Genomic DNA, 14,571 nt, shown 5'->3' on the forward strand with positions numbered 1-14,571 from the left:
ACTATTCCTAAAGTTTTTGTTAGGATTTTTTTTTTTTTTTTTTTTGCTTCCATAGAAGGCTAGTGCGTTAATGCCACTCAGGCCTTTTTGTTCATTCATTTATTTATTTATTAATATTATTAAGCTAGCTACATACATAGCAAGCTATTGCCTATACAGGCTATTTATTTTTTATTCACTGGAACTCGAACACACAGGTATGTTTCCGATTTGATTTAACGTAGACTGGTAGTCTATATATGTTGTGTGTGGTTTGAAAACGTGGGAAAAGTAAATCGTTTAGTTAAGTGGATTGTATAAATTACCTAGCTAGATAGTCTAATGCATTTTGTATTTCGCTGTTATGACCGGAAAACATTATTGCCACAAGGATGCTAATGTTAAGGCATTTGCCTCGCAGCTCACATTGCTAAACTATTATTGAATGAAAATTAAATTAATAATTGAATAAAAATTAGGAGACGCCCATATTTTATAAGCAAGCGTTACTTTTTTTTTTTTTTTTTTAATTGTCACAACATTTATAGTTCATTTGAAATTGTAATTAACGGAAAAGATTGTGACAATATCGGTAAAAAAAAAAATAACACTTGCTTGCAAAATACGAGAGTCTCACACGAGCGTTGACAGGTATGCTTATGTTATTGCTGCTGTTATGGCATTTCTGTATGTTTCCGAATAGGAAGGTGTTTTTTTTTTACATAGCCTAATGTTTATTTAACATAGGGATGTGCACGACAAATATTTTGACTATCGATAATTCCACAGCTGTTGATGTCGACTAATCGAATAGTCGCCCCCCCCCCCCCCCCCCCCCCCCCCGCCTCCGCCTCCGCCTCCCATTCAAAATGAGACGTACATTAAATGCGAAATAATGCAAAGTGACAATTATTGCAATTGCAATAAATTCTGAACTTTATTTTAAAATACTTAGCTAACACAACAACTTTAACAACTTTGTTAAATAAACATTAGGCTATGTAAAAAAAAAACACCTTCCTATTCGGAAACATACAGAAATGCCATAACAGCAGCAATAACATAAGCATACCTGTCAACGCTCGTGTGAGACTCTCGTATTTTGCAAGCAAGTGTTATTTTTTTTTTTACCGATATTGTCACAATCTTTTCCGTTAATTACAATTTCAAATGAACTATAAATGTTGTGACAATTAAAAAAAAAAAAAAAAAAGTAACGCTTGCTTATAAAATATGGGCGTCTCCTAATTTTTATTCAATTATTAATTTAATTTTCATTCAATAATAGTTTAGCAATGTGAGCTGCGAGGCAAATGCCTTAACATTAGCATCCTTGTGGCAATAATGTTTTCCGGTCATAACAGCGAAATACAAAATGCATTAGACTATCTAGCTAGGTAATTTATACAATCCACTTAACTAAACGATTTACTTTTCCCACGTTTTCAAACCACACACAACATATATAGACTACCAGTCTACGTTAAATCAAATCGGAAACATACCTGTGTGTTCGAGTTCCAGTGAATAAAAAATAAATAGCCTGTATAGGCAATAGCTTGCTATGTATGTAGCTAGCTTAATAATATTAATAAATAAATAAATGAATGAACAAAAAGGCCTGAGTGGCATTAACGCACTAGCCTTCTATGGAAGCAAAAAAAAAAAAAAAAAAATCCTAACAAAAACTTTAGGAATAGTTAGGCTAGCAATGTCCATTATTATTATCATGTTCACTTATTCTTGTTTAAAAAAATCAGCATGTCCATCAGGTCCGGCAATACTGCAGCAGACGGTGCTCAGGCAGAGTTTGTTGTTTTTGTTTCAACTTCAGAGCCTGAGTAGCTATTGCACTGTGATAAAAATGTGACACAAAACGGCTGGCCGCACCGACTACATTATGTATGGCACCAAGTTTAAAGCCATCGTTGAAGGCGAGCTGCAGAGTGTGTGCAAAGCACAAATTCGAGTCCCATTCAACAAACTCCGAAGATGATGTTGCTGGCATTGTCGTGAACACAGGCAGTGATTTCCCCCCCTTAAACCCGAATGGTCTACAGCGGTGTTTAACACATTTGCGAGATTCTCTGCTGTATGCCTCTCTGGCGTGGCGCGAGTCTGTAGAACTACGTTTTTCATTTCCCAGTCCTCAATGAAATGACAGGTTATTATGACGTACCACTCGGTATTCAGTGCAGTCCACGCATCTGTAGTAATCACCACCTTCTCAACCTTTGACAAGTTTCTGCGGACAGACGCTGCTGAATCGGCATGCATTTTTTTCGAGTCGAGTGGTAATTGTTTTAGTGCAGAGTTTTTCGTGCATGGTGTATTCAGGTTCCACAAATTTCATCAACTCCCGAAATCCCTCACCTTCAACAAAACTTATGGGAAGCATGTCCTTTGCCACCATATTAGCAATAAGGGCTGATGTTTTTTCAGCACGTACGTTGTCACACTGACGAGGCCTCACCGCAAAGGATACAATGGCGGTTTGTTGCGGTCCTCTTTACTTTTCTGTCGTTGTTAGCGTCGCAGAAGGGTGTTTGGCTTTTAGGTGGGTAGATTTGTTGTAGTTTAATTGCACTTCACATATTTTACACTTAGTGTTTTCATTTACTTTGTCAAAGTATTTCCATGCTGAACTTTTCTGTGAGGAAGCCATCGTTAGCCGAGGTACGTTTTAGTTTAGCCAATCACAGACAAGAAATAACAAATCCCACCCTCCAGTCAATCTTCATTACCGCTACATAGAGAGCCAATCAGCAGTACAGGCTTTAAAATAAAATCAAATATATACATTTTTTTTTTAACTTTCGAATGTTGGATTCACTTGTCGATAGGTGCCATCGTTATCGAATAGTCGAATGTTCGACTATTCGGTCTCACCCCTAATTTAACAAAGTTGTTAAAGTTGTTGTGTTAGCTAAGTATTTTAAAATAAAGTTCAGAATTTATTGCAATTGCAATAATTGTCACTTTGCATTATTTCGCATTTAATGTACGTCTCATTTTGAATGGGAGGCGGAGGCGGAGGCGGGGGGGGGGGGGGCGACTATTCGATTAGTCGACATCAACAGCTGTGGAATTATCGATAGTCAAAATATTTGTCGTGCACATCCCTAGTATGTAACAAAAATAAATAATGTGATATATTGTAACAATTGTAAGTCGCCCTGGATAAGGGTGTCTGCTAAGAAATAAGTAATAATAATAATAATAATAATAATAATAATAATAATAATAATTGTCATGAAATAAAATGGGAAGTTTGCTGCAGATACATTTCAGTGCTGTCCTCCCCTTTAAATATGCGATTCTAAATAAGTCGCAGCTGTGATAGGTTGTGTAACAAAATGGTGTGCAAATGCAACATCAACTGGAATGTTATTTCTTTCAATTCCATCGGGTCAAATAAATGTGTGAGCAAATCTCCGCTCTCCAAGTTTACCTAAAAAATGCTGGTTCCCAAATCACTGCACTGCATGAAGCTTTTAACTGAAGCTGGCAGATTTTAAAACAGAAACCTAAAGGCATTTTAGAACTGACTGTATTCAATTAAATATTATCAGACTCACATCTGCCTGAAATACTGTATTTGCAATTACCCATGTTAAACTAAGCAAAATCAAATTTTTTGCTCATCCAAGCCAGAAATAATAAACTACTTGTCTGACCATGATGCATCTGTTTCCTGTTCTTGTTTTAGTGACTGCCAGTAAAGTATAATTTTGTGAGCACTTGAGGATGATCACTGGGAAGCTTAAGTATTTAACACATCATTGTTGTAAGAGTTCGAGTAACCGCTGTTGGTCCACCTGAGCTAGAACGGCACTAATGCTAATCAATATATAACACTGTGCTGGTCCAATACTGTCCAGAGCTTCATCACATATCCTAAATGATGCGTCACAATAAATTTCAATCATCACACATATTTAGGCAGTGTGAATATGGCATTAGAACAAGTTCTATATGAGTTACACAGTAGCCTTTTCTAACCTTAGTTTGCAGTAAAACACTTACAACACAAATTTAAATATCAGGCAGCCCTAAGGTGGAGCAGGTTATATATATATAAACAAGAATAACCACCAGCCAGTTTTGTTTAATTTCATCTTTAACATTAATTATAGCAACTTTTCAGTTTAGTATGCATCTGTTAGCAGCTTAGCCACCTTCCACGGTTGCTAATCCAGCCCTTATCTCATTCTGCAGTCTGTGGCTTGAATCGACAGACTAAATGCATTCATCTAAGATTACAGTTCCTGTGGCTGTTTATATGCCCCTAGTCATCCCTCTGTTGAACAGATTGGAAACCATTACATTGTGAGATTCAAAGTAACACAATTTTCAATTGGTGCAAAATTAAAATCTCAGCTGCTCAGGCTAAATCTAAAATGTGTTAAAATGATCACACTTCTATAACTTGTCCTTTCCCCCCTGTACAGTAAACAACCAGCTGCACAATGGGCCAACCTACCATTCCCATTGTGGATTTCATTCTTTAACATTAATTATTATAAATTGTCCTAAATGTCAATGAACACAGGTGAAATGTCTCATTATTTTGCAGACAGTACCGTGTCAAATGTTATGAATTGCACTTTTATTTTTGTCTACTTTTTCACCAGCTCCAAACTTCAACTGGAAATTTTAAAACTCCTTATCAGAGTAAAACAGGCCAGGCTTAACACTAAGAAATATAAAATCCTGTCACTTTTTATAAAACACAGACAGACTCCACAACAGGCTTTGTACATTATATAATTAATAATAAAATATGTTATCAAAAGAAAAATAGTCACTGCAACCATACCTCATATTCTTCAGCTTCAATCAGTAGCTTGGTTGTAGTTATTCTGGATTCATATGGAGGAAACACATTCTAAAAAGAAAAAGAAAGAAAAAATAAATCCATGTACTGATTCAGTAAGTTATGTTCAGAGGCTGCAATTGTGAGTAGGTTTAAAAGTATGTATTCCTAGCATACATATTTCATAATATCTTATTACCTCTTATGTTTGAGGAAGGCATAGGGATTTTGATCGTAAAACTTTTTTTTTTTTTTTTTTTAATATAAACACTGGAAACTAAAGCATTTGCAAAGCTGCAGTAGCCTTGGTTTGTCCCTGATGTACAAAGTCATCTTACCCCTGGCTACCTGAAAAAGGCAAAGCCGCCTGTTTTCTTTTGACTTAAGTAATGTAACAATGTATTAAGCATGTGCGGGACTTTCCCATCTCACAAGTGAGAGAACGAACATAGACGTTTTTACTTGGTTAGCTACAATGGATGGCCAAAAAGTAAAATTGATTTTAACACATGGACATCACAAATGAGTACCTCCCAAGTCTCTTGATTTACCACAGCCTAAATATTACTCATACGTACATTCAGAACCATGCAACCTTATATGGAAAGAAGGGTACTAAAGTCCCCAAATGTTTAAATATTGCATTCACATTGGAAATAAGTCAGACATGTTTGAGCCATCGAATGTGGATAAGCAACTTGCCTCAGATCAGTTATATTCCAACTGGACTGTGATTGAAGTCTGATGTGTCTGCATTAAAGTATTATAATTATTTAATTTATCACAGGCAGAAAAAAAAACACTTTCAAGGGAATTACTCAGGTTTTTCGAGTATCTGCACACTCCTACATGATACAAAGGAAAAAGTAATCAATTAGATGTAACAATTACTCAATTGTGAACAATAAATCACTCACTAACTCAGAAGCTTAATTTTTGCAGTTTCAGGCCTAAATTGAATCCCTTCCCAATACCTTAGTTTCAAATAATAAGACTGCAACATATATTTGGAATGTTTGTAGCGTTTTACAATCAGAAACTCAATACTGGTCATAAGTCTGGTGGGCTCGGACTTATGACCAATTCTGCAGATTGTTTGCTTTATAAATGTGAAAGTTGTAGTACAGTAGTATCTGGAAATCTTAGCAGCAAGTCATTCAGAGGTCTTCCAAGGCAGATTGGTAAGTGTGATGACAGGTTGGGTTTCAGAGGAGATTTTTACCTCATGCTGCTGCACATAACCTTGTCTTTCTGAAAAGAAAATGCCTTCATTTACTGAACATCTGAAGTTTAGTCTGATGTGTGGCCCGAGCTGTTACAACGATGACGTCACGGGCCAGGAAGAAGCAACACAAAAACAATGAATGGGCGGGTGAAACTGAACGCTACGGCGCTCAGTGCTTTTATTAAATAATAAATAAACAAAAGGTTTAAACAAACACAAAACAAACAGGCGCGTTGGCCAAACAAATAAACAATAATGGAAACAAGTATACTTATAATATAGCAATTGTTTATATTTTACTACCGCTCTCCCGTACTCTCCTCTGTACACTCTCCGCTTTAGCGCGGACAGCTGGAGGCTTTTATATTCTGACCGAGGGGTTAATTAGCTGTTAATTATTTTATTACCCCTCGGAAACAGTCTGCACGAGTTTAGTAAGGCTGCGTGACTGTCAGCTAGTTAAATAATCAGTAGCTGATCAGTCACACATCCTCACAAGGTTTTTAAAATCTAAAAACAATAACAAATACGCGGCGCTTTCACCTGCGCCACAAACAATAATACAAATAATTATAACACAGTGCACATATATATATATATATATATATATATATATTATATATATATATATATATATATATATATATATAGGGGCGGGACACTCCGCCATAGATGCCAAGTTTGAACAAAATCCACTAAACCTTTATAGTACAGTAGCCTTCTGGATTTTTTCTAAGATGTTTAACTTGTTAGGGGAGGTTTTTTTGGTAAGATATGGTTTACAGCAGTGGGGGAAATGAAAATGGTTGCATAAACAGCACTTAACCTGCTATGTATAAATAATTGAGATTTTTAAAACAAAAATGCATTTATTTATGTGTTTAATGGCTTCTAGCATTATTGCTTTCTAACACAGTTTGCACCTACAAATGCCGGGTATCATTGTAGAGATGATTTATTTTTTGCTAAATATTCTTATATACTTCTAACCAGACAGCACATTAAATATTTATATATGGAATATTATTACATTATTTAAAACCCATATACATTACATATGTAATCTGTCAAGCTACAAAACAATATATGCTTAGTAAACTAAATAAAAGTTAAATAGGTCATCTTACAAAGGTTGTCAGATATATATGTGTGTGTGTATATATATATATATATATATATATATATATATATATATATATATATATTTTATACAGACACACACACTGATTACATAACAGGAACACCACTTAAGCAGTGTTTAGCTGTACATAAGTAAAAACAAACTACAGTATATTAAAACTGGATGGGCTATGTCACTAAAAAAAGAAAAGTAAAATAATGAAAAATTTGTAGACCGAATTTTTGTAATGTAATTTAATAAATATAAAAGCAAAGAAAACAAACCTGTTCAATAATAATATTTTAGTTTGCTTGGAATATAAATACAAATGGAGGCGGCTGGCAAGATTCATGAAAACATTTTGAATAGTGATCTAAAACAATGTGTGCCATTTTGCGAATTAAGCATCACATAAATAGAATACATTAAATGCATCAGGGTATGAAGCTCATCTCCTTACACCTCTGACTATCAACTGATGCAACATCTATGTACTATGAAGGAAGAACGGTAAGTTGCACAATGATTTTTAAAAGGCTGCTGGATGCAAAATTGTTATCTTTTAAAAAGACAGTTTCACACTGCCACCACCTGGCACTAAACAGAACAGTCACATAATGCTCCAATTTAGAACTAGTTATTTGTAAATCCCATCTTGTAGGCTTGTTTACCTTGCCCGGTCATATTATAGTCATTATTCCTATTTGAGGACTTCCTACAACTTCATTTAATGTGAATCTGAGATGGTTATGAGGGCTGACCCTGATATCGGGCGCATATCACAAGGACTCACTTTGAACATACAGCATGTACAATGGTTTGCTTTCCTTTTTTATTTCATTGAGATAACACATTTTACTATTGTTTTTTAAATGCAAGCCCTAAATGGATAAGTTAACATTGTGCAAATTCAACAAAATCACGCAATGGATTTATTAAACATTTACCTAGTCATAAATGCATAGAGGTGCATTCCATATCGAATGTTCCAGTACATGCCACCCACACTCTGATCTTCATCTAACTTGGTAAATTATGTTCATAGTTGTTTTTTTTTTAATTATGTCTGCATAATTTCCTAATATTCTGCTAGGTGATACATAGCCTACGGTTTGGTACTGACAACTACTATTAGTGCATACGCATAGTGCATACCGCTCCTGTGTTTCAAGGTGCAAGGCTGTAATATGACTGATTTACTGACAAACATTTGATTGACAGTAAAATCCCTGTATCCATTCCATAACCAAAACCTCCACCACCTTTTCAGCCTCGCCAGTGGGGCTGGCAGTTCAGCACTGAGCAATAGATGTCAACATGAGGGAGCACCAAGTTCAAGGTTGGGCATCAAAATCCACCAAGTCAAAGAATCTGTCATACATGCTTTTGTTAAAACGCTTTTATTATTAAATGTTGTTTCTAAGTTGCAAGTGTTTATTCTAAGCGCATGGGAAGACTTCTTCTGAATATTCATAACCTAAAAGAAAACAGAAATAAATGTATGATAACCAGTGCACGTGAAAAGTAAAAAATAAATAAATAAATAATGAGTATAAAATCAGACAGACATGATCAGCACATAAGGGTCCGCAATTATGAATTATGACTGTAAAAAAGAAAGATTTATACAACAATACAATAAATACATGAACTGATTAATTACTCAAATGAGCGCCAGGCTCTCCCCATCCTGCGCCCCATCGCCTTGCTTTTCACATGGTGTCTGGTCTGTCTTCTTCTGCAAGCTGGGAAGCCATGCTGTAAGACTTCTCATTAGAAACTCTTTTCCTTCCAGAAATAGAGCAGCACAATTTTAAACCCCCCCAGTGCTTCAAGCGAACTGTCCTGCAAGGTCCGATAGCATCAAAATGTGTATTTAGGCTTTAAAAGATTACGGTGCAAAGAAATGATGAAAAAGCAATTGAGTTTATGGATATTTTTAGAGACAGCTGTATTTTTTTTTTTTTTTTTAAGGCTCATTAAAAAAAAAAAAGTGCCAAGAGGCTTGAAATAATGCATTCGCTTTGAGTTTTATTTAATAATACATTTAGGTCAGAATATGTATACTGCAAGTAGTGGAAGCAACATTTTATTCTAGGCAATAAATAAACGAATCTTGCATAAAATGAACATATCATAAATATCATATCATTTTTTAGGCTTTACATACTATGCAAGGCAACTCTACAAATGTATAGTAAACACAAATCATAATTTACTAATACCGATGTGCCATTAACAGCTACAGCAACTGAATAGCTTTTTTTTCACAGATTGATTGTATTTATTTATAAATTGGATGTTTCATGTACTGTATTTTATAATTAACAGTTCTGAAACTCTTTTTTTAAACAGACAACAGCTCAGAGATTGCAATAGCCTTCTATAAATGCATATCAAATTATCAAAAGCTTTATTTTACAATTTAGCTGGATGATAATGTTAATTGTACTTCTTCTCTGTAACAGCTTAAGGGCTTGAACAGCTCACAGAGATCATCTCTCCTAAACTATGCTGTCTGGTGACAGAATCGTGGCAATGCTATGAGGATGCCATTACTGAATGATGTTATTCTACAGAAATGTTGTGGGGCTTTTGCCCGTTAAGAGCCGCATTGCCACAACACATCCAGCAGTGGAAACAGTGATGTATTCCAACTTGAGCTTGAAGTAACACTGATGCATGAATCAGTGGGCAGACTCGTAATACATTTCTTGCAGGCATGTTAAGAGTATGTTAACAGATGTTTGAATTATTCAGCTACTGTTGTGTAGATAGATAACACTTGAACTAACCTCTGGTTCCCAAACTGTAGTATGTGGACACATTCTAGTACCCATAATAGCTTAACAATAAAATTAATAAAGCAAATAATCGAAAAATACAGAACATATTATACGTACACTTTGTCTTGAAATCCTCAAAAGTTAGATATGTTTAAAAAAAAAAAAAATCCTAAATTAACATGTTGTATTTCAAGAATCGATTACATAATTTTAAAGCGTTCCTCAACATTTGTATACAGTAAATAAAGCAGCTCAACTTTTTTTATGTCCTGTTTATTACTCTTTGTCAATTTTGACCCCAAAATAATTTCAGTCATATTTATCATGCAATGCCTTCATGATCCATTTTCAGTACACTACATCGGAATACATCAGTTATTTATTAGATTAATTATATATTTGTTTTACGCTTGTTTATCGCAATTTAGAAACTATTCATCATAAACATCTGGGATATTTAATTAAAGGAAACCATGTCTTTTTTTTTTTTCTTACCTGGCCATCAGCTGCAATGCTTCAGGGTTGTCTGGATCATACTGCAATGCTTTGTCAATGGCTTCTTTACATTTCTCTGCTGCACCATCATCCATACTGTATAAATACAATGAATTAATATTAACTAATTCTTGGCATTTGATTCTGCTAGGTTAAAGGCACAACAAAACAGGTCTCTTTCTTTCCTATGGAATTATTTATAATTTACAAAGATTTAAATCTATCAAATGGATGGAATCAAGAAGACCATTAGTAGATCGAGCCATCACAGAGGTTTTTATTATGTAGTGTATGCGTAACTTATTATAACTAATAAAGATAAAAGGGGCTACATTTCTATGGCCCCAAAAACTTAATAAAGAGCATGTTAGATGAGTGTTACATGAAATTCAGTGGTACAAAAACACAGCAATTGCTTGATCCAATCAAACAACAAAAGGTACACATTTATAACATCTTATCATGTTATTAATATTTATTTTCTTACCTGTTTCCTCTAGGATTATTAGTGGTGAGCCAAAACTCATATTTTTCAAGCAATTACTCAACACAAAACAATGCGGCCCGAGTTTCCCTTGTTTACACAATTACTGAGTATAGATCAATACCAAATCTGGCGGTGTTATTTCATATAGAACCTGTGGTGATCAATCTAACTAAAACTCATTTATATTTTATAAGCAATTATTTATCATACCTTTCCTTTATCCTTTTCTCACTTTTCTTAGTTTCTTAAGAAATGTGTCATCTGTACAGTAAATAGTGGGGTTGTAGTCCTGAGCAAGCTGTCATTGTATCTCCGATTAAACTCGACAAAGAAATACATATCCCTGGGGCTCCCGAGTGGCGCATCCGGTAAAGGCGCTCCCGTGTGGAGTGCAGGATGTGCTCTATAGCCTGGACGTCGCCGGTTCGAGTCCAGGCTATTCCACAGCCGACCATGGACGGGAGCTTCCAGGGGGCGGCGCACAATTGTCCGAGCGTCGCCCGGGGGGAGGGAGAGTTAGGTTGGCCAGGGTGTCCTCGGCTCACAACGCAACAGCGACCCCTGTAGTCTGGCCGGGCGCCTGCGGGCTTGCCTGCAAGCTGCTCGAGAGCTGCTCCGACGCTGAAGCTCTTGGGTGGCTGCATGGTGAATCCGCAGTGTGAAAAAAAGCAGTCGGCTGACGGCACACGCTTCGGAGGACAGAGTGTGTTCGTCTTCGCCGTCCGGAGTCAGTGCAGGGGTGGTAGCGGTGAGCTGAGCCTAAAAAATAATTGGACATTCTAAATTGGGAGAAAATAATAAAAAAAATAATTGGCAACGACTAAATAAAAAAATTAAATTAAATAAAAAAATGTGATGAATCAGTTGTATTTTCTAGTTTTGCAACATATTTCAGGGTTAGAAGCAAAATGGTGGTACAAGTCCAAAGGACTAGTACCTTTTGAAACTTGCTAGTCCTGATGTGAAGTTTCTGAGTCAGAATCAACAACAGCTGTTGGGGTCCCTAAAATATTAGGCTTTTCCTAAAAAAATGAACAGTTATAAATCTCTAACTTTTTAATATATTGTATTAATACTTGTACTGTGATTCTTGAAATGTATTTTTGTTTACGACTGTAAGTCACCCAGGATAAGGGCGTCTGCTAAGAAATAAATAATAATAATAATAATAATAATAATAATAATAATTAAAAAATAAGCACATACAATAAACACTAATGCGCGTTACCAGATACACTGATTGAGATTCTGCATCTGCCTTCCCCATATTCTGAACCCCAATAAAGTTTGTGTTGAAACACCATTGACAGCATACTTCATGTAGCATATCACTGCCTCAGTAATGGAACTCTCTGAAGAACTGTCCGAGATAACCTACAAATATTTAGCAGTTGCCATTCTGGTTACCTGGGCTGGTCGCTGGGTCCTTACAATAGCGTGTATACACTCCCGTGCCTGCTTAGGTTTCTCCCACACATTTGTCTCATCCAGGTCACACATCCATTCAAAATCAGAACACGGTCGTGCATGCTTTGCCAGGGCATGAGTTAGGTGTGTTTTGATTTATTTAATACCTGTCGACAAAAACTTCTTAAAGGCAAGTACTTGGAGAATATGAAAATCAGCAATCCCCTAATCATTATCTATTTTTTTTTTTTGCCTGGATAATTATTTACAGGGATTCCTAATGTATCAACCTCAAACAAAGCTAAATTGCAAACAGAAATGACCACTCCTAGTGGTCATTTCTAAAACCACCTTGCTTCAGAAATTCAGCTTTTTAAGATGGAAAAAGAACATGATTTAGGAAGCCTGGTAATTAGAAATAAAAACAGACACAACAATAAAGAAAACACAGTAGATGTTTAACAAGTAAGATAAAGCATTGCGGAAAATGTAGATGGTAAAACATGCCACTTTTAAGTTTATGAAAAATGCACAGCGCATGGCAAGACATGTAAATTGATTTATTTTTTTGCCCCATATATATCCCCAATATTATTTTATGTCATGAAAATCCTTTTTGTATTCCTGAGTTTAAATGTATCAATTAAAGCAGTACAGCTGTTACCATAGGTCAGTGAAGAAAATTTCAGCAATGGAACAAAAAGCCACAAGATGTCCTTGTTTGTAACTTCAGGGTCATCAAGGGAAATTGCTGCTGCAGCTGCCTTTGAAAGTACAGTACAGAACAAATTAAATGTTTGAAGATACTGATTTCTTTTTTTTTTATTGTCTACTCTAGTGAAAGTTTCCTATACCCAAGGTCAGACTACTGAGTCACTTGTTTCAGTAAGAATGTATCAGAGCCAATTAGAAATTGGGAGGATTAACTGGCCTAGGTACTTTAGTTAGGTCAATAGTACCAAAGCTACAGTTACACTGTAAAATATAGTAAGTGATAAAAATAACAGAACAGAAATTAATGTTTTGATTGCAAAAGCTTAATGTTAAAACATTTTAAACGTTACATGCAAATGTCTTGCAGTGGCCCTTCCTATGACAGAAATGTCTTCATCTAGACAATGTGGGGAAGCTATAAAAAGGGCTAACAAGGTGCTCGGATATATTGTGAGAAGTGTTGAATTTAAATCAAGGGAAGTAATGTTAACACTCTACAATGCATTAGTAAGACCTCACCTAGAATATTGTGTTCAGTTCTGGTCACCTCGTTACAAAAGGATATTGCTGCTCTAGAAAGAGTGCAAAGAAGAGCAACCAGAATTATCCCTTGTTTAAAAGGCATGTCGTATGCAGACAGGCTAAAATAATTGAATCTATTCAGTCTTGAACAAAGAAGACTACGCGGCGATCTGATTCAAACATTCAAAATCCTAAAAGGTATAGACAATGTCAACCCAGGGGACTTCTTTGACCTGAAAAAAGAAACAAGGACCAGGGGTCACAAATGGAGATTAGATAAAGGGGCATTCAGAACAGAAAATAGGAGGCACTTTTTTACACAGAGAATTGTGAGGGTCTGGAACCAACTCCCCAGTAATGTTGTTGAAGCTGACACCCTGGGATCCTTCAAGAAGCTGCTTGATGAGATTCTGGGATCAATAAGCTACTAACAACCAAACGAGCAAGATTGGCTGAATGGCCTCCTCTCGTTTGTAAACTTTCTTATGTTCTTACATATCATTACTATAAAAGAAAGAGGAATGGCTTGTAACAAATGTGAAATAGTGCAAACTGGTTACCATGAACTAAATTCTGCTTTTGCAAGTGCTGCTAATATGTAAAGCGGAAACAGAAGATACTGTCAATACAGTAGGTAATTTTCAAGAAATCTTTCTTATACTATGTAAACACAAACTGGAAACTGTTTATACCTGTTCTGTCAAAAAAGTTCATTCCTAATATGTCCTTAAAGTCAGCAAAAACAAGGAATACATTGAGCAAATGTTATTAACATTCATTATCATGCATAACCAATTACCAGTCACATTAATATGTAAGCTAGTGCTTTTAATTGATATACTGCATTTTAAAATATATAGATATGACACATCTACATCAGTAGTTCTTTGAAATCCTAAATGCTATTTGAACCAAAACTTAGCCTGAGGCTCCCTCTAGTGGTAACCTTTAAATAGCATTGTCTAAGCAAAACACTGTAAAGCCATAAATATTTGGTGAATCACATCCATAAAACCTATT

The 14,571-nt window shown here is 35.6% G+C and overlaps 1 protein-coding gene across 6 annotated transcripts in view; it reads right to left on the reverse strand.

Annotated features, from left to right (window-relative positions):
* Positions 1-14,571, reverse strand: part of LOC117435683 (uncharacterized) — a 154,208-nt gene that overhangs the window by 132,898 nt on the left and 6,739 nt on the right. For 3 of the 6 annotated variants that reach the window (XR_009311924.1, XR_009311918.1, XR_009311900.1), the window contains exons 3-5: positions 11,119-11,667; positions 10,422-10,517; positions 4,799-4,867 (exon numbers count right to left, since the gene is read on the reverse strand). Coding sequence is in view for 1 of the 6 variants with exons in the window: in XM_059012570.1 (XP_058868553.1) it covers positions 4,799-4,867 (69 nt within the window). In the remaining 5 variants the exon portion in view is untranslated. Of the gene's footprint in view, positions 1-4,798; positions 4,868-10,421; positions 10,518-11,118; positions 11,688-14,571 lie in introns of all 6 variants that reach the window. The other 3 variants (XR_009311906.1, XR_009311912.1, XM_059012570.1) reach the window with 3 other exon arrangements.

Source organism: Acipenser ruthenus, chromosome 3 (assembly GCF_902713425.1).
Source record: "Acipenser ruthenus chromosome 3, fAciRut3.2 maternal haplotype, whole genome shotgun sequence".
NCBI classification, from domain to species: domain Eukaryota; kingdom Metazoa; phylum Chordata; class Actinopteri; order Acipenseriformes; family Acipenseridae; genus Acipenser; species Acipenser ruthenus.